General features: G+C 41.0%; 1 protein-coding gene across 1 annotated transcript in view; it reads right to left on the minus strand.

The window, feature by feature from the left end:
* The window catches only part of PREP (prolyl endopeptidase), a 164,695-nt gene extending 163,997 nt beyond the window's left edge, over positions 1–698 (minus strand). Inside the window, exon 1 of the mRNA XM_074187256.1 lies at positions 455–698. Within this exon, the coding sequence (XP_074043357.1) occupies positions 455–499 (45 nt within the window). The 5' untranslated portion in view covers positions 500–698. The remainder of the gene's footprint in view (positions 1–454) is intronic.
* Positions 699–17,997: the final 17,299 nt, after the last annotated feature.

The following is a 17,997-nucleotide window of genomic DNA, read 5'->3' on the forward strand; positions in this document are numbered from 1 at the left end:
GGTTTGGGGGTGCGGAGGGGGGGCGGGAGGGGGAGGGGCGCGTTCTCGCGGGTGTTTCCGCCTCCTCTTCCTCGGGGCGCCGGCGGGGGCCGGCGGGCTGGGCAAGTTTGCGCTTTACCGGCCCGGTGTGGGGGGCTCTTTTGTGTGCTTGCACACCCCGCCCTCACGCGTGTACACACACGCACGCGCGCGGCTTTTACAACTGTTCGCGAGCACACTTTTCCGCCGCCTCGGCCCCCCCCCCCGACTCCGAGAGAATGGGCAGGGGCTCCCCGACCCGACGCGCGGCCCCGGCGGGGGCTCCCCCGCACCCCGGCGCGGCTCTCCGCAAACAAAAGGCACGAGGAAGGGGGCGAGGGCGGGGGCCTGGAGGAGGAGGAGGAGGAGGAGGAAGGGCAGGAAGGGAAGGCCGCCCCCGCCCCCCGCAGCCCCGGCTGGGCCGGGCCGCACTCACCGCGGCCTCGTCACGGTACACGTCGGGGTACTGGAAGGACAGCATGGCCGGGGGCGGCGGGCCGGGCGAGACGCTGGCGGAGGCTGCGGGCGAGGCCCTCCCTGGGGCGCGGGGCGGCGGGGCGGCGCGGGGAGGCTTCTCTGCACGGGCCGCTTCGGGAAGAGCCGGAGCCGAGGGAGCCCGTGTGCGCGGCCCGGCTGTGGGAGCAGGAAGCAGCTGGGGCCGGAGCCGGGAGCCCCGCCCAGGCGCGGCGCGAGGGAGGGGCCTGCGCGGGGCGGGGCCTGGGAGGGGCGGGGCCTGGCGCGGGGCGGGGCCGGGCGGGGCCGGGCGCGGCGCAGCTCCCTCTGCCGGGGGCGCCCGGCCGGCCCCGCCGCGGCTGCCCGCGCGCATGCGCGTCCAGACCCGGCGCCCCGCGCTGTGAAGCGGAGCCCGGCTTCTGCTGCCCCTCCCTCCCTCCCTTCCTCTCTTCTTCTTCCTTCCTCCCCTTTTTCTTTTCTTTCTTTCCTTTCTTTCTTCTACTTTCTAGTCTTCCTTTTTTCCTTCTCCCTTCCCATTCCTTTTTTCCATTTACTTCTTTCCTCCTTTTCCTTCCCTTCCTCCCCTTTTTCTTCTCTTTCTTTCCTTTCTTCTACTTTCTAGTCTTCCTTTTTTCCTTCTCCCTTCCCATTCCTTTTTTCCTTTTTCTTCTCTCCTCCTTCTTTTCCTTCCCTCCCTCCCTTCCTCTCTTCTTCTTCCTTCCTCCCTTTTTCTTTTCTTTCTTTCCTTTCTTCTACTTTCTATTCTTTCTTTTTTCCTTCTCCCTTCCCGTTCCTTTTTTCCATTTACTTCTTTCCTCCTTTTCCTTCCCTCCCTCCCTTCCTCTCTTTCTTCTTCCCTTCCTCCCCTCTTTTCTTTTCTTTCTTTCCTTTCTTTCTACTTTCTATTCTTCCTTTTTTCCTTCTCCCTTCCCGTTCCTTTTTTCTTTTACTTGTTTCCTTCCTCTTTTCCTTCCCCTGCCCTCCCTCCCTCTCTTTCTTCTTCCCTTCCTCCCCTTTTTTTCTTTCTTTCCTTTCTTTCTTCTACTTTCTATTCTTCCTTTTTTCCTTCTCCCTACCCGTTCCTTTTTTCCTTTTACTTCTTTCCTCCCTCTTTTCCTTTCCTCTTTCTTCTTCCCTTCCCCTTTTTTCTTTCCTTTCTTTTTTCTGTCTTTTCCTTCCCTCCCTCCCTTCCTTCTCTGCCTCCTAACTTTCTTTTACTTCTCCTTTCTTCCTTTTTCTCTCCTTCCCTTTCTCCATTTTTTTCTCCTTTTCTTTTTTCCTTCCTTTCTGAAACCTTTCTTTCTGATTTCCTCCTTTTGTCCAGTTTTTTCCACTTTTAATGAGTTCAGACAAGGTGAATTGGACATAGAATGTAATCTCTATTGATTTTGGAAGCCCAACGAGGGACTCATGGGGGGAGGGGAGGAGAGAGAGAGAGAGAGAGAGAGAGAGAGAGAGAGAGAGAGAGATTTTATATAGATTTGAGCTAGAAAGGATCTTGGAGATCATCTAGTACAACCCCTTAATTTGATCGATGATGAAATGAAGCCCAAGGAGATTTATCCAGCAGGAGGAACCTTGGTGGCCTTCTAATCCAGCCCCCTCATTTTACAGATAAAAAGACTGAGGACCAGAGAGCTCCACAGGATTTTCCATTTTCAGTTAGAAGTTCAATCTCCTCATTTTATAGATGAGAAAATGAATCCCATAGAGTTCCTTAGGATTATAGATTGAGCTGGAAGGGAGGTTTTCTAATCCAACTCTCATTTTACAGTAGAGGTAATAGCCCCAAAGTAAATAACTTGCTCAGATCCCACAGTAAGATCACAAAGATAGCATTTGAACCCAGACTCCCTGCTTCCATAGAGATCTAGTACCTGTCCTTTTTACAACAGTTAAAAAAAAAAAGAATAGGGTTGGCCTTAATATAAGGCACTGTTATACTCAAAATAACCCTATGACTTCAAGCACTTAGCCTTTCAGAGAGTTTTTGAATTCCCCTCTCTGAGATGTGAGGTTTTGAAGTATATTTCAAACTTTATATCATCAATCCTAGTTTTGGCAGAAAAAAAATGGATCTGAATTTTCACATTTCTCTCTGCTTTATAGTGAAAAGAGTGCTGAATGTAGTCATAATATCTGGTTTGAAAACTTTCTTTGTCAAAGCTACCTTTGCCATTAGTTCTTCTCCACGAGTTTTCACTTACTTTACTCTTCCCTGATTCTTCTCATAATCAGTATCCTACTTCTAGTGTATGAGAATACCCCAAGCCTCTCTCTGACTTCAGCTCTCCTCTCCCCTCTCTAGATTCTCAAAAGGTTCCACTTTCATCCAGCTGGTTTTCTCTCCTGATCTCCAATCTTTCAGCATCAGTTGGACATTTTAACTATATGTTCCAAGGGCATCAAGTTCAACACATCCAAAAAATTCATTTCTACCCCTCCACCTCCAATTCTCCCTTAGTTCTAACTTCCTTATGAGAGTATCATCATCCTTGCCATCTCCCAGATTTGCAACTTCAAAATCACTTGCTCCTCAGTTTTTCTTCACATTCTCTTCACATTTCTTTCATCCATCCATTTCTCTTCACTCATAGGGTTAACACCCTAGCTCAGGCTCTTATCAGTTCTTTTTTTTTAACTATTGCAATAGCCTGAGAACTGGTTCTTCTGCCTCAAGTTTCCAACCCATCCTCCATTCAAAGGTTGGGACAGAGAAGTGTCACAATAGATACAGCACTGATCATGGAGTCAGGAAGACCTGAGTTCAAATCCTGCCTCCCACACTTAAAAATTACCTAGTTATGTGATCTTGGGCAAATCACTTAACCCTTTTGCCTTACTAAAAAAAAAAAAAAATACACAAGCCTGATCATGTCACTCTACCTAGATCAAGAAATTCCAGTAGATCTTTTTTGTTCCTAATAGAAAATATAAGTTCTTCTCTTTGGCATTTAGAATCCCCTAAAATTTCAGATTAGACTATCTTTGTGGACTTATTGTATAATTATATGTTGCAACCAAATTGCCTGCTTCTTGTTCTCCAGATATAAAAGTCTATATCATTTGTATCTGTGTATTTGTATCTGTGCATTTGTATGGTTATTGTACATGTATGAAAAGAATTGCTTCCTTACCTCCTTAGGAAATCCCTAGCTTCAATCAAGGTTCAAGGAGGAAGAAGGAGATGAAGAAATGGTCTCTTTTAGGAACTGGGGTCTTAGGGAGGACTTTTATGCCCACAGCCACTTTGTCTAAGAACATTTCTTTTGGCCCCTTATTGGAACTGAGGGTCCATAGGCTATGTAGGTCACACTTCAAAAAGGGGCAGCTAGGTGGTGCAGAGGATAGAGCACCAGCCCTGGATTCAGCAGGAGCTGAGTTCAAATTCAGTCTCAAACACTTAATACTTACTTAGTTGTGTGACCTTGGGCAAGCCACTTAACCCCATTGCCTTGCAAACCTTTCCCCACCCCCAAAAAAGAATGGTTCATCAGGAAGCTGATGATATAGTAGAAAGCTCCTAAATTATGTATCAGAGAATCTTGGTTCACATCCTAATTCTGTTACTACCTGTGAGTGACTTTGGACAATTTACTTAATTCAGGTCTTAATTCTTTGTCTTTAAAATAAGGGAGGTGACCCAGACAGCCTAAAAGATGCCTTATAACTCTTAAATTTATGGTTCTCTGAATCTCTGGATTTTCTCTGTATATCAAAGAGGACAGACTAATTGACCTAGAAGACCTTTTCCAGTTGCAAATCTTAGGAACTCCTTTAGCTCTGTATTCAATTCTATGGTGGATTTTGTACTCCAGGTCTTATAAAAGTCAAAGTGAGCCACTCCAATTGCCTTACGGTTGTGAAGGAAAAGCTGTGTGGTATAGAGGTGTAGCAGCAGAATTGGCTAAATTGGAAAGCATTTCTTTCTTAGAATTGCCCCCTATCACTTAGTAGAAGGAAGTAGCATGGTACATAAAGAGTTGTCCTTGGGCAAACTACTCAACCTTTCAGTGCTCTAGGTCTTTCTAATAAGTTGCAGAGAAGATGCTTATCTGTTCTGATTAAAAAAGTATTTTCTTCTCCTGGAGTTCCCTATTCCACTTAAAGTTACTATCCCTTTTATATATAGTACATTGTGAGACATATAGTAAGCTATATGTACAGGGTTGTTAACTCGTATGTCAGAAAAAAGTCAATAAGCTTTTATTAAGTATTTACTATGTGCCAGTCACTATACTAGGTTCTGGAGACAAATACAAACAAAAAAAAAAAGAAACACAGTTCTTCAAGGAATTTATATTCTAATGGAGAAAGACAATTCACAAAATGGAGGTGACAAGGTGTTGGGAAGAGGAAGAAGGGAAGATACTTGGAGAGTAAAGTTCAGAGAATCAGAAGCACAGTTGGGAAGGGAATGAAGTAGGACCATCCTGGATCCATAATCAACAATTGGAAGGGAGAAGGAGCTGGCATCTCAAAGGGATGCTCAAGTTGTTTAAAGCTACCAGGAACTCAGAAAAATTTCAGAGTAAAAAGCAAATGAGTCATGGTGGTGAAACTCGGAGAGTCAGAAGCACAGCCAAGAAGAAAATGACATGGCGGTGGAAGAGAATGGCCTCGCACCCACTTTGCTTCTCTAGGAGCTTTGTGCTTAAGGAGCTGCTGAGGATTGCTAATTATAGCCAATGCCATCAAGAAACATCATATGAATTTTAGAATCTAACTAGAATTGATAAAAATTTGACAAGAATTGAGCTGAACAAAAACAAGCAAGTTTGGGACAAAATATATCCCCAAAGATACAAAAGTTGGTATAGGGTGAATCTACATGTAGCCTCTTTGGGTCAGGCCTGTCTCAAACTATATTAATACATGAAATGCTGGCTAAATGAATGAATAAAGAATTTCCCTTCCTCTGATCTTCATCTTTTTTCTGAGCTTTTAATACTAGTCATAGTCAAAGATTTGTATGAAAGTGATTGTTTGCATGCTCTTAGAACCTGTGCACTTTCATATGTTTGGCACTATCATTTAGCTCACAGTAGGCATGTCTGAAAGTCAAAACAACTAAGCATTTTTCTCTGCTCTGACCCCTATATTTTCAACAAATAAGGAAAAAGTTATCCATAATTTTTTAGTTTTGGTGAGAAATTTTAGCTTGAGGGGACAGGGAAAGAACTTAAAACTTTAGGAGCAAATTGAAACAATTTAGAAGTGAAATTAAAAATTCACAAGTAGAAACTAAAGTACTGTTGCACCTCTCCTCTCTTACCTTCCAGTACCTTCAACGGTTCTAACGTGGTCCAGTGGGAGATGCTGCCAGGGAGTTCTTCCTTGGAACTCCCAGGTTTGCCAGGTCCCCCAAGACTTTTTAAAGTAGGGGAAAAGATCCAAAATGATTGTGAATGCCAATCCCCAAGACTGATCATTGAATCTTTTCAGGCTCCATTTGAGCCTGAGTATTGTAAATCCCCTAGGAAAACAAAATGCAACCTTTATTAATCATATTTTCTAAGTATTATCTTTCACTCCATGCACCATCTGTATTGCAGAGTTTTAATTCTCATGGGTCTTACATTGTGGGAAGTCATTCTTTGAGGTCTGAACTAGCATGGAGGTAACCCTAAGCTGTTTGAGGCTATGCAAGGGGAATAAAAGTTCTGAAAACTCTACCATGTTGGAAAAGTTTTAGATGTAGACCCAGGAATAAATTATTTATTCCCCAAGGACTAGCATGGCTAAACCTGAAGATCATCATCATCCAGTCAGTTTCAGGATGATGAATTTTTTGGCCACAACAATTCTCAAGTACGACACATTAAATCACAGAGCATTCGGGTTGCTAAGAAATCTTAGACACTTTGAGTTTAAAGTAAGGAATAGAAAGATGACTGAGATAAACATTTAAATACCTGAGTTTGAAATCCAGTTCTCACACTAACTTGATAAGTATGACCCTGGTCAAGTTAATTATTACCTAGGGACTTCAGATTTTTCCTCTAAAATAGGGGTAATAATACATTATCTACTTTAAATATGAGAGGAAGCCTGGCAAGATGAGTAGAGAATTGATCTCAAAGCCAGAAAGATATGAATTCAATTCTGCCTCTGACACATTCTGAGACCCTGGGTAGGTAGTCATTTAACCTTTTATTGCTCTAGACATTTTCTAAGACTATAAATTGCAAAGAGAATGCTGACTTGTATATGTATCCAGGTGGGTCTAAAGGCAAATGAGTCTTGTGTAGTTGTTAGAATGATGGAGAAGTCTGTGGTTGCCAGGGTGGCACTGGGGACCTTACTGATAAAAATTAGACTGATCTGATATCTGAATTTACATGATTCTGAATCTCAGACAACAAAGGAAAAAAAAAGAGCAGAGAACAAGGGGCCTAGGATCTGATTGTGGGATAATGTGTGGGATTTTCTTCTGATATCAATTAGTCAACAAACATTTATTAAGCATCTGCTATGTACTAAGCACTGTACTTAAACCTAGAATACAAAGAAGGAAAAAAATTGTTCCTGCCCTCAAGGAGCTTACATTCTATCAGAGGAGACAACTTGTGAGTAAATAAGTTAATACAAAACATATATATATGTATATATATATGTATATATATATATATATATGTTAATATAAGGTAATTCTTTTTTTGGTTAGGGAAAGGCACAGATATCTGGAAAGGCTTCATATGTCTGTTTTTGAGTTTTGAGAGAAATAAGTGACTCTAAGATTTGGTAATGAGGAGGAAGTGCTTTCAAAGCATGGAGAATAGTCAAAAGTCCCTGACATGTGAGGAACAGAAAGAAGGCCAATATGACTGAACTGCAGAACCTAGAAAGCAATGTTTTAAAAGTTTGGAAGTACAGTTTGAGTCAGCATTGTAAATGGCTTTAAAAGTCAAATTATCTGACCCTAGAAGAAACAGGCAATCACAAGAGTATGTTGAACAGAGGAGTGGCTTCAACATACCTTTGCTTTAGGGAAATCACTTGGACAGCTATATGGGGTGAATTAGTGAATGGAAAGTAGGAGATCAATTAAGAGGCTATTGCAATAGCCCAGGTAAAGGATGAGAACCATCAGATTTGACAATTAAAAGATCATTAGTGATTTGAAGAGAGTAATTTCAGTTGAGTGATGAAGAAGGAAGCCAGATTATAAAAGGTAAATCTCAATCATCCTTATCTTTTATAATTCGAATCTACCTCTAGATCCTTAAATAAGCCCTGGGAATGTCTTATCCTTCATTTTCCCTTCATAACTTGCCCACCTACTTTTCCAGTCATCCAAGAACTTGATGGATAAGGCAACTCATTGTTGGTAATATGGTGCAGGACCAGTTAGGTGGTACAATGGAAAGAGTATAGGACTGGAGTCAGGAAGATATAAATTTAAATCTGACCTCTAACATAACCTGCATAACCCTGGCCGAGTCACTTAACCATAATCTGCCTCAGTTTCCTCAAATACAAAATGAGGATATGGATAGGAGCTACAACTCAAGGTTGTTGTGAGGGTCAAAGCATATATTTGTAAAGCACCTAGAACAGTCCTGTCACCTCTAAGGTCTTAATAACTATTAGTTCCACTCCTAGTAGGCACCTTTTTAATCACCCTTTTATTTATCTGTTACATTGAATCTTCTTAAATTACTGTTTTTCAATTTGCAACCTGAAGAATATTGACAGTAAGAGGTATTTTTCAATGGGCCACAACAGATTGCATTGTATAATTTCCTAAAATGTGATTTAGTCCTTTGTTTTCCTCCTATTAACTCTGGACTCAACTCATTATCCCTGCAATATCTCTCTAGGATAAACATACTGATTGTTGTCCATCCAATGACAACATTATAATCTGAGGGAAAACTGCATTCTTTATTCACTGATTTGTTTGTTTGTTTTCCCATATATGTTGCTGGGGTCATTATAGGTTTTGAGTAAGTGGATTTTATTGAATAGACCCAATGAGGCTCTTGGAATTGATGCAAGAAATACAATGCCATTGACTAACAGGAATTCTTAACCTGTTTTTATGAATTTTTATATTTCTGTTTAGTTGGTTTCCTTCATAATTGATTTCCTTTGTTTTCCTATGTATTTTATTTTATTCATTTAAAATGAATTTTTATTCTTATTCTAAGAAGGTGTTCATAGGCTTTACCAGACAGGTAAAAGGGGTACATGGTACAGAAACAAATAAGGACCCCTAATCTAAAGGAATTCCTCTTTTCTTTGGACCCTGTATGTAACATAGATGAACATCTTTCTAGTTTTCTGCATTATATTGATATTCAGAAGATTATTGGACAAAGTTCTCTCACTCAATCAGTAATAAACACTTATTAAGCACTTGCTACATTGATTGATTGTTGTCCTTTGTTCTTTTTTGTTTGGTTGGTTGGTTGGTTGGTTGGTTTTTTTGGGTTTTTTGCAAGGCATTGGGGTTAAGTGACTTGCCCAAGGTCACAAAGCTAGACAATCATTAAGTGTCTGAGGCCAAATTTGAACTCAGGCCCTCCTGACTTCAGGGCCAGTTCTCTATCCACTGCACCACCTAGCCACCCCTGTGTCCTGTGTTCTTGAAGAGGACCAAAAGGACATCACTATATTAGAGTTAAGTTACAGGGTGTCAGACTGAGGCTGCTCAGACCACTATAAGCTCAGAGTATTATAAGCTCAGAGTGCTCCACCCCAGGTCTAGCACAAATAGTTCATGTGGTCATTTGGGTGGATTCTCTGAATTTGTGCACCTCTTGTTTCTTTTGAGCTATTTTAATTCTGCCTTGCTCCTAGAGCACAGCACCTTCTCTGATGAGGGTAAACCATGCTGAATGGTCCTGTGCCAGTATCTTCCAAGCTGCACAATCAATTCCAGAGTTATTAAGAGAGACCTTGAGTGTCCTTGTATCACTTTTTCTGACTGCCTTGTGACCACCGTGCTTGCCTTGTGTAAGTTCTCCATAAATAGTCTTTCTGGCAAGCCTACATACATTTGGCATTCAAACAGTGTGGTCAGCCGTGCACTCTCTGTAGTACAGTTTGAATGCATGGCAGTTTAGTTTGAGAAAGGACTTCAGTGTGTGATACCTTATCCTATTAAGTGATCTTTAGAACCTTTCTAAGACAATTCAAATGGAAGCAATTCAGTTTTCTGGCATGGTGCTGGTAGACTGTCCAAATTTCACAGGCATACTACATTGAAGTCAGCAAAATGACTCTGTAGACATTCACTAGCACAGCAGAAGAGAATTGATCCATACTCTGTTGTGTCTCAGTTTCAGAGGCTGCATTGAGTGCACAATCATCTGCAAACAGAAAATCATGCACCAACGCTCCTTCGACTGTGGTCTTGGCTTGTAACTTTTTTCAAGTTGAAGAATTTACCATCAGTGCAGTAAGCTGACCTTGATGCTAGGTTAGTCTTCAGTGAAGGCAGTTGATAATATGACTGAAATATCCTGCTACAGAGCATGGGAGAAGGACACAACCTCGGTTAACTCCATTGGTGACTGGGAAATCATGAGAGCATCATCCACTATCCAGAACCGGGGCAAACATGCCATCATGAAACTGATGTACAATACTGATGAACTGCTCTGGGCAATTAAATTTTGACCTCTGTTTTGCCCCTGGCATTTCTTCTGAAGTTGTTGGACATCAAACATCATATCAATTATTGCTTGGCCCTTTCTGAAATCATTCTGGGTCTCAAATCATTTTCCAAAGAAAGTTTCAGATTATTAAGGAGAACTGTGTGAAAAAAAATCTTGCAAGCAATGAATAAAAAGAGGAATCCACTCCTCCCATTCCCCCTCTCCCCAGCCATTGGCACAGGGCAATCTATTCCCTTACCTTTATAGAGACAGGCAGTGGAAGTATCCTTGAAGTTCTGTAGGATAACTTCTTTTTGCCATATACCCCACAAAATTTGTCATTTTTTTTTGTATGAACAATGATCCCCATCTTGTAAATATCTGCTGGGATAGAATCAACACCAGATGCTTTGCCACATGAAAGGAGTCTAATGGCTTTCAAAAACCTCTTCCTCAGTTGGAACTTAACCTAGGGAAGGATTGACTTCAACCTGAGGTAAATGGTCAATAACTTCATTATTGACCCATGACATTCATTCTATTGAGAACATGAGAAGTGTTCAGCCCATCTCTCTAGAATCATATCCTCATGACTAATCATCCGGGTTTCATCAGCACAGAGTACTTGATATACACCATAGGTATTTGGTTCATAAAAAACCTTCAGGGTACCATAAAAGTCCTTTGAATTGTTAGTATCAGCATAAAACTACAATTCAGCTGACTTCTTACTGGGTCAAGAATCCTGTATTTCTTTAAGCTTTATTTTTGATATAACTAAATGCTGCCCTCTTAGAAATGGATAAATTCTCCGGCTGTTAAATCCTGTGGAATTCTCATTTTTCATTTAGCAACTTCATCATTTTCATCAAACCAGTCTTGATAGTTGTGAGTGTTCTGACCCAGATTGAACAAATGCAGTGCTGTACACCAAATCTCTGAAAGCTACAATCTTCCTTTTCTTCTCCACTGTTGCCTACTATGTGTTGGCTCAATTTTCCCTCCAAGTTAGCAACAAACTCTTTCTGCTCAGGGAAGCTCTCTCATCTCTTGAAAATAATTTCTCTGGTGGTTATTTTTGCCTAAGGGCTGCTGCTTCCATTGTATGGGAAGGGCCTACTATGAAAAGGGCCTACTATGTACCACACACTGGAGATACAAAGAAAGACAAAAGATATTCCTGTCCTTAAAGAGCTTATAATCTAATAACACACAAAAGGGAATTCAAAAATAGAGGCTAGGAGGGAAAGGTACAAAAGAACAAAATGGAGAAGTCCAGGAATGCAACCTGGTGGGAAAGGAAGAAATACCTTCCTTAAATGAGGGTTCTGGAAAGAGTTCTCTACCCTCAGGGCAAAAGGTACTAATGAGGTGAAGCACCCATCAAGGAGATGAGGGACTTCTCCTTTAAAGAGAATGTATCTCAATTTCCTTATCTGTAAAATTGAAGGGATTAGACTAGATAGTCTCTAAAGCTCTTATTCACTAAATCTCTGATCCTGTGTACCTTCCAGATTGCACTTTGCCCTACTGAATCAAAGCTTATTTTTCATCTACAAGTACATGTGGCTTAGCTGAGTTTTCTTTTCTTTTTGTTTTTTTTTAGATTTTTCAAGGCAATGGGGTTAAGTGGCTTGCCCAAGGCCACAGGGCTAGGTGATTATCAAGTGTCTGAGGTTGGATTTGAACCCATGTACTCCTGACTCCAAGGCCGGTGCTCTATTCACTGCGCCACCTAGCCGCCCCTTAGCTCAGTTTTCTAACAAGCTTCCTGAAAGTTTGTTTTCCTCTCCACTTTTTTACTATTTACAAGACAGTACTTAAGAATATTACATTCTTTGTCTTCATTAAAAAAATTGCTTTGCAACAATTTCATAGAATCTTAGTTTTATAGCTAAAAGGGACCTTAGAGATTATCAAATCCAACCCTTTCATGTTAGCTAATAAACATGAGAAACTGAGGCTTGGAGAGGGGTTAAGTGACTTGACCAAGGTCATGAAGGTAGAAGGGAGCAGAAGAGATGTGAATTTAAACCCAGACCCTCTGATCTAAATCCAGCACCTTTTCAAATTAAATAAGTTCATTTCAATTCATAAAACATCCTACTAAGTTTTCAGTTTTCTGACTAAGTCTCCATCTGGATTTTTTCCCCTTTCATTCCTATTAACCTTACCTCTTATATGCCTGTGGTTGTGTCCTCCATTCTTCTGGTTCTGCTTTTGTCATTTTTCTTTTCCTCAATCAACCAACCAGGAATACAAATATAAAGAATGAAACAATCTTAAGGAATTAGAGTTTATAATAGTTTGTTAACATTTCTTTATCTCTATAGTTCCAATTAAAAAGAAAATTATTTTCCTGTTAGCTCTAATTGAGGAATATAGGTTCAGAATATTTATCATTGTCTGTCCTCTTCAATAGATCAAAGGGAATAGGTTTTGTCTGTGCAGACCTTTTCAAATGTGCGTCTCAAAGAATCAAGTCAAATTGTGTATTAGATGGAGAGTCATTCTTGAAAGACAGGAAAACTGCTCTGGTTGAATCAATGACAAACAGATGTATAACCAGATATTCTTTCAGATGGAATTAATAATTCTTAAGCAAAAATATTTTTAATCTAAAAATAACTTTTAACTAAGGGTTATAAAATGCTAATCTGCCATGTAAAGCCTGTCTCCTACAATGTTGACTTCACCTGGGTCAATATCTATCTGGTTATCACAGTGTTAGTACCTTGATCAACAAACTTTAAGATGAGAGACATCCTGGGATGAGCAGAGAGAAAATCCTATTGTTGTTTTTAAACATTTACTCTTCAGCATAAGTGGAATTCTTATCAATAGGAATTTTCAGTAAATATTATAAGGTTTGAGAGAATTGTATTTGTAAAACCATGTCATCTATGTGAAATCTCATTAGTTGGCCACCTAAAGTTTTATGGCTCTTTGTCTAAATTATATAAAAATTCTCCAAAATGGTTGGAAAATGTTGGCATTTGTAAGAACCCATGGGTTCTGGTAAGATCCTAGAGAATTAAACTTCATTTATAAAACTTTGTTGTTTTGTTTTAGCCAAAGGGAAGTTAATGGCACATGTGACATCAGCTCTAGGCTTGAATTTGAAAAAAATATAAGCTTTTCCTCTGGACAATTTATCAAAGGGATCCCTAAGGAAAAAAACACGGAACACATTTAAGCCAGGAAAGAGTGACTTGTCTAAAGGTGAGATTATTATTTTTCAAACCAAATTGCCCTAGTGGTGAACTGTGATGTTTTATGAAGTTCTCCAGGATTATTACTGAGGGTTTTATGTGGGCAAATTATTGCCAGGTTTGTTGGTTGCCAGCTGAAGGGGATAGATATTAAGGCTTTATTTCTAGAATCTAAGCGAAGTATCTTGAATAGTAAGATAGCTCAGTGGTTAGATCTCTGGTGGGGGGGGGGGTTGGGGTTTGATAAAAATACAAAGGAAATGTTGCCTGGCATATTGTGTCTAGTGTATGTTTTATGTTATTTATCTAGTGTTTTTGTTTTTATTGTGTGGTTTTGGGTAGTTATTGCTAACTGACTGTTGAAAATATGGGACAAACTACATCAAAGATCAGAGATCCAGTAGCGAGAACTCCTGCTTTTCATATGACTAAAAATTACGATTCCAGCGATCACATATTTTGCCAGAAGTGGCAAAAATTAACTAGTGATGATCCCAATTTAACTGGCCTAGGTGGGGTTCATTTTACAGGACTAAAGTAAATTATTTTAAGACAAAATTGAGCTTAAAAACTAGTAAAACTTCTGAAAAAGAATGGTGATGTTTCTATACCTGGTCTGGAGAAATGTTACAAAGAGAAAAATTCTGAGAAGGCCTCGTTTAGGGCTAGAAGGAAAATTTCTTCTCGAGGTAAAAAGCCCCATAGCTGAAAGGGTCCCTGAGTCTCCTCCAGCCAAGGTCTCTGCCCCTTTCCCCTCCTGCATCAGGAGAGCAAGCAACAATCATTGTCTCTTCTTCTCCAAAAATTCCAATCTCTCAGCCCCTTTCTGTATCTGTTCTACCCCCACATTCTATGTCGCTCCCCCCTTCCTCAAGATTATGGCCCTCTGTGTCCAGCCTTAGCAAATCTTAAGTACCCTTCTGTCTCTTTGAACACACTTTCTGCAAAGTCATCCTCTCCCTATCCATTTCTGCCTGGCTTTCCCATTTCTTCCTCCTTTCCTCATTTCCCTAATCCTCCACTGTGTTCAAATCCCCTTGTTTCTTCTCCTCCTGTCTCCTCCCATCTCTCTACCTCTTCCCTGTCTGTTCCTTATTCAAAACCTTTCCCTTGTCCTCCAATTTCTTCTTCCACTGTAACCTCTTCCTCTGGAATCTCTTCCCCTTCACAACCTGTTTCAGCTCCTCCTGTTCTGTGTCTTCCTAACTCTCCTGTGTCTGCCTAACTCTCCTATAACTTGGTTCCCTTATGATCCGAACTCTTCATCTACTATAACTTATGCTTCTTCTCTTTGTTCCCCAATTCCTTCTTTCTGCACTCCTATCTCTTCTCCCTCTCATGGTCCTATTTATTCTACTCAGTTTCAGCCCACTCACTCTGCTTACCCTTCTACCTCATTCCCTTCTCGTTTTAGCTCTTCTCTCTATTCTCCAATGTATTCCGTAGTACCCTCCTTAGCTTCTTCCTGTGTTTCTGCTATGCCTACTTCTTTGTCTGTCCCAAAGACTGGCCTACCAATATTATTTCCTCAGCTCCAGATAAAAACCTGAAGCCTGAATTAGTGGGGGTCCATCCTTTCAAGGTAATAAAACACACCATGTCCCCAGTCTTTTCGATAAAAAGGAAGGAGAAGGGCAGGCTGGAACTGATGTGAAGCTCTATACTTTTCCACACTGTAAATTTAAACTATGGGACAGGGGTGAATTGCAAACTTTAAAGAAAGATTTTCCTGACCCACGTAAAGATCCCATTGGGTTAAAGTGATCAATTTAAGATTACTCTCCAATCTTATTGCCCTGGAATCCCACATATTTGCCAGTTGACTGGCCCTAGTAGGAAAAGGGGAAGCAAAGAATTAATTTAAAAGACAGATATCAGAGCTACTTTTGAAGAGCTCCAAAGCACAGATTGGGTGGCATGTGGAGAGGAAGAGAGGCATTATGAAGAAGCAAAGGCAATTGGGGAGGCATTGTACGAAGCAATTCCCCTTGCATTTCCCTGACCAGTTTAACAAAAATTAAAACTATTGTCCAAAGTGAAGATGAAAGTGTTTTAATATTTTGATAGATTAGCAGAAGCCTTTGATGCAAATTCAAGGATTTAAACATGATAAGGAAGGAGGAGGACAGACTCAGTTTCTCTCTTATTTTGTTAACAATCTACAGCCTATCCGGTCCAGGAATGTTAAGAAAAATGAGCCAAACTGGCAAGATAAACATCCTCAATACGTGGTTGAACTGGCTCAGAAATCGAGTCAAAATTTAATAGAGCAAAAAGAATCTGATCTAAAGGGAAAGAGAGAGCTGAGGGCAAAGCAGGATAAAGTGCTGACTATGCAGCTTAAGCAGCTGACTGCCCCAATGCAAGACCTTCCTATCACTGAGAGACATTCTGGGAATTCAGCAGCAAGGGTCTATTACTATTGTTGAAAGCCTGGGCATTTGAAAAAGCAGTGCAGATCACTTCTCAAGAATTTAGAAAACAGTAAACACCAAAAAATTAAAGGCCTTCTCCCACAGCCTTAGGGTTGCTCCAAGGAGGTAGTCCAGGATCCAGTTCCTATTTGTCCATCTCTACCTATATCTCAATTGGGAGAAGTGCCCATGGTAATGCAGGATCACCCTGTCTCTGCTTTGGTAGACATTGGGGCCACTTTATCTGTCTTGAATCCTGACAAAATCCCCTCTCCCCCCACCCTTGGAGTTTTGAAAGCAGGATGATGGTAGGGGTATCCAATAAACCTTCATGAGCTAATAGAACAGCTCCCCTTTCTGTCACTCTGGGATAGGAGGACTTCTAGCATGCAATCCTAGTCCCAAAAATGCAGGGCCACCTTCTCAGTAGGGTTTTTCTATCCTTTTAAAATTAGACCATTGTTCCCTTTCCCTAGCCCCTGAGGCAGACAGTAAGAAGTTACAGGCTCTTGATAGGGTCCCACCTCACTTATGGGCTCCAGACCCTATAGGTATGGGACAGATTGTTACAGCAGCCCCTTTAGAAGTGCAGACCAGGGGCAGCTAGGTGGCTCAGTGGATAGAGCACCTGCCCTGGAGTCAAGAGGACCTGAGTTCAAATTCGGCTCAGACACAATAATTGCCTAGCTCTATGGCCTTATCTCCATTGCCTTAAATAAATAGAAGTGCAGGCCAAACCATTAGCTCATTTTCCATGCATAAGACAGTATCTTCTCCTCCCTGCAGCTATTGAGGGTGCTAGGCCTTTGATAGAAAGTTATATACCAAAGGGATCAATTACCATGTGCACTTCTCCATGTAATACACCTCTGTTCCCAGTTAGGAAGGAAGGAAACAAAGACTGGAGATTAGTCCACAATTGGTGAGCCATTAATGCCATTAATGGTTCCTAATCCACATACCCTGCTTTCACTTCTCCCTTCCTCCACTACTGTATTCACAGTGATAGATTTGTGTAGTGTTTATTTCTCTTATTTCTCTGTTCCTGTACACCCCAACAGCCAATATCTTTTTACATTTACACGGGAAGGACAACAGATGACCTGGACAGGCCCTCATATTTTTGTCAAATTCTATGTGAAAACCTCTCTTCCCTTATCCTCCTCCATAATTCAGCACTACTTCAATATGCGGACAATCTGTTATTATACTCCACTGATCTAAGTTCAGGAGAGGAAGATGCTGTGGAACTTCTTACTTTTCTAGCTAAAAATGGTCATAAAGCTTCTTGAGATAAATTCCAGTTTTGTCAGGCCTCTGTGAAATTTCTTGGACCCTTAATTTACCATGGTTCTGCTTCCCTTTACCCCTCCTGGGTCACGGCAATCCATGAGTTTCCTATCCCCTGCTCAAAAAAACAAAACAAAACAAAATGACCTAAGGGCATTTTGGGGTATTGCTGGGTATTGCAGGTCTTGGATACCTGCGTTTTTCTGGGTTTTTTTTTTTTGTTTTTTTTTTAATTTATTTTTATTAAAGATATTATTTGAGTTTTACAATTTCCCCCCCAATCTTGCTTCCCTCCCCCCACCCCACCCCCCACGGAAAGCACTCTGTCAGTCTTTACTTTGTTTCCATGTTGTACCTTGATATAAATTGGGTGTGATGAGAGAGAAATCACATCCTTAAAGAAGAGAAGTCTAAGAGGTAACAAGTTCAGACAATAAGATATCTGTTTTTTTCTAAATTAAAGGGAATACTCCTAGCTCTTTGTTCAAACTCCACAGCTCCTTATCTGGATACAGATGGCACTCTCCATTGCACACAGCCCAAAATTGCTCCCAATTGTTGCAATGATGGAAGGAGCAAGTCCTTTAAGGTTGAACACCACTCCCATGTTGCTGTTAGGGTGTACAGTGTTTTTCAGGTTCTGCTCATCTCACTCAGCATCAGTTCATGCAAATCCCTCCAGGCTTCCCTGAATTCCCGTCCCTCCTGGGTTCTAATAGAACAATAGTGTTTCATGACATACATATACCACAGTTTGCTAAGCCATTCCCCAATTGAAGGACATTTACTTGATTTCCAATTCTTTGCCACCACAAACAGGGCTGCTATAAATATTTTTGTACATGTAATGTTTTTACCATTTTTCATCATCTCTTCAGGGTATAGACCCAGTCATGGTATTGCTGGGTCAAAGGGTATGCACATTTTTGTTGCCCTTTGGGCATAGTTCCAAATAGCTCTCCAGAAGGGTTGGATGAGTTCACAGCTCCACCAACAGTGTAATAG

The sequence above is a fragment of the Macrotis lagotis genome, chromosome 5, assembly GCF_037893015.1.
Source record: "Macrotis lagotis isolate mMagLag1 chromosome 5, bilby.v1.9.chrom.fasta, whole genome shotgun sequence".
In the NCBI taxonomy this organism is placed as follows: Eukaryota; Metazoa; Chordata; class Mammalia; order Peramelemorphia; family Peramelidae; genus Macrotis; species Macrotis lagotis.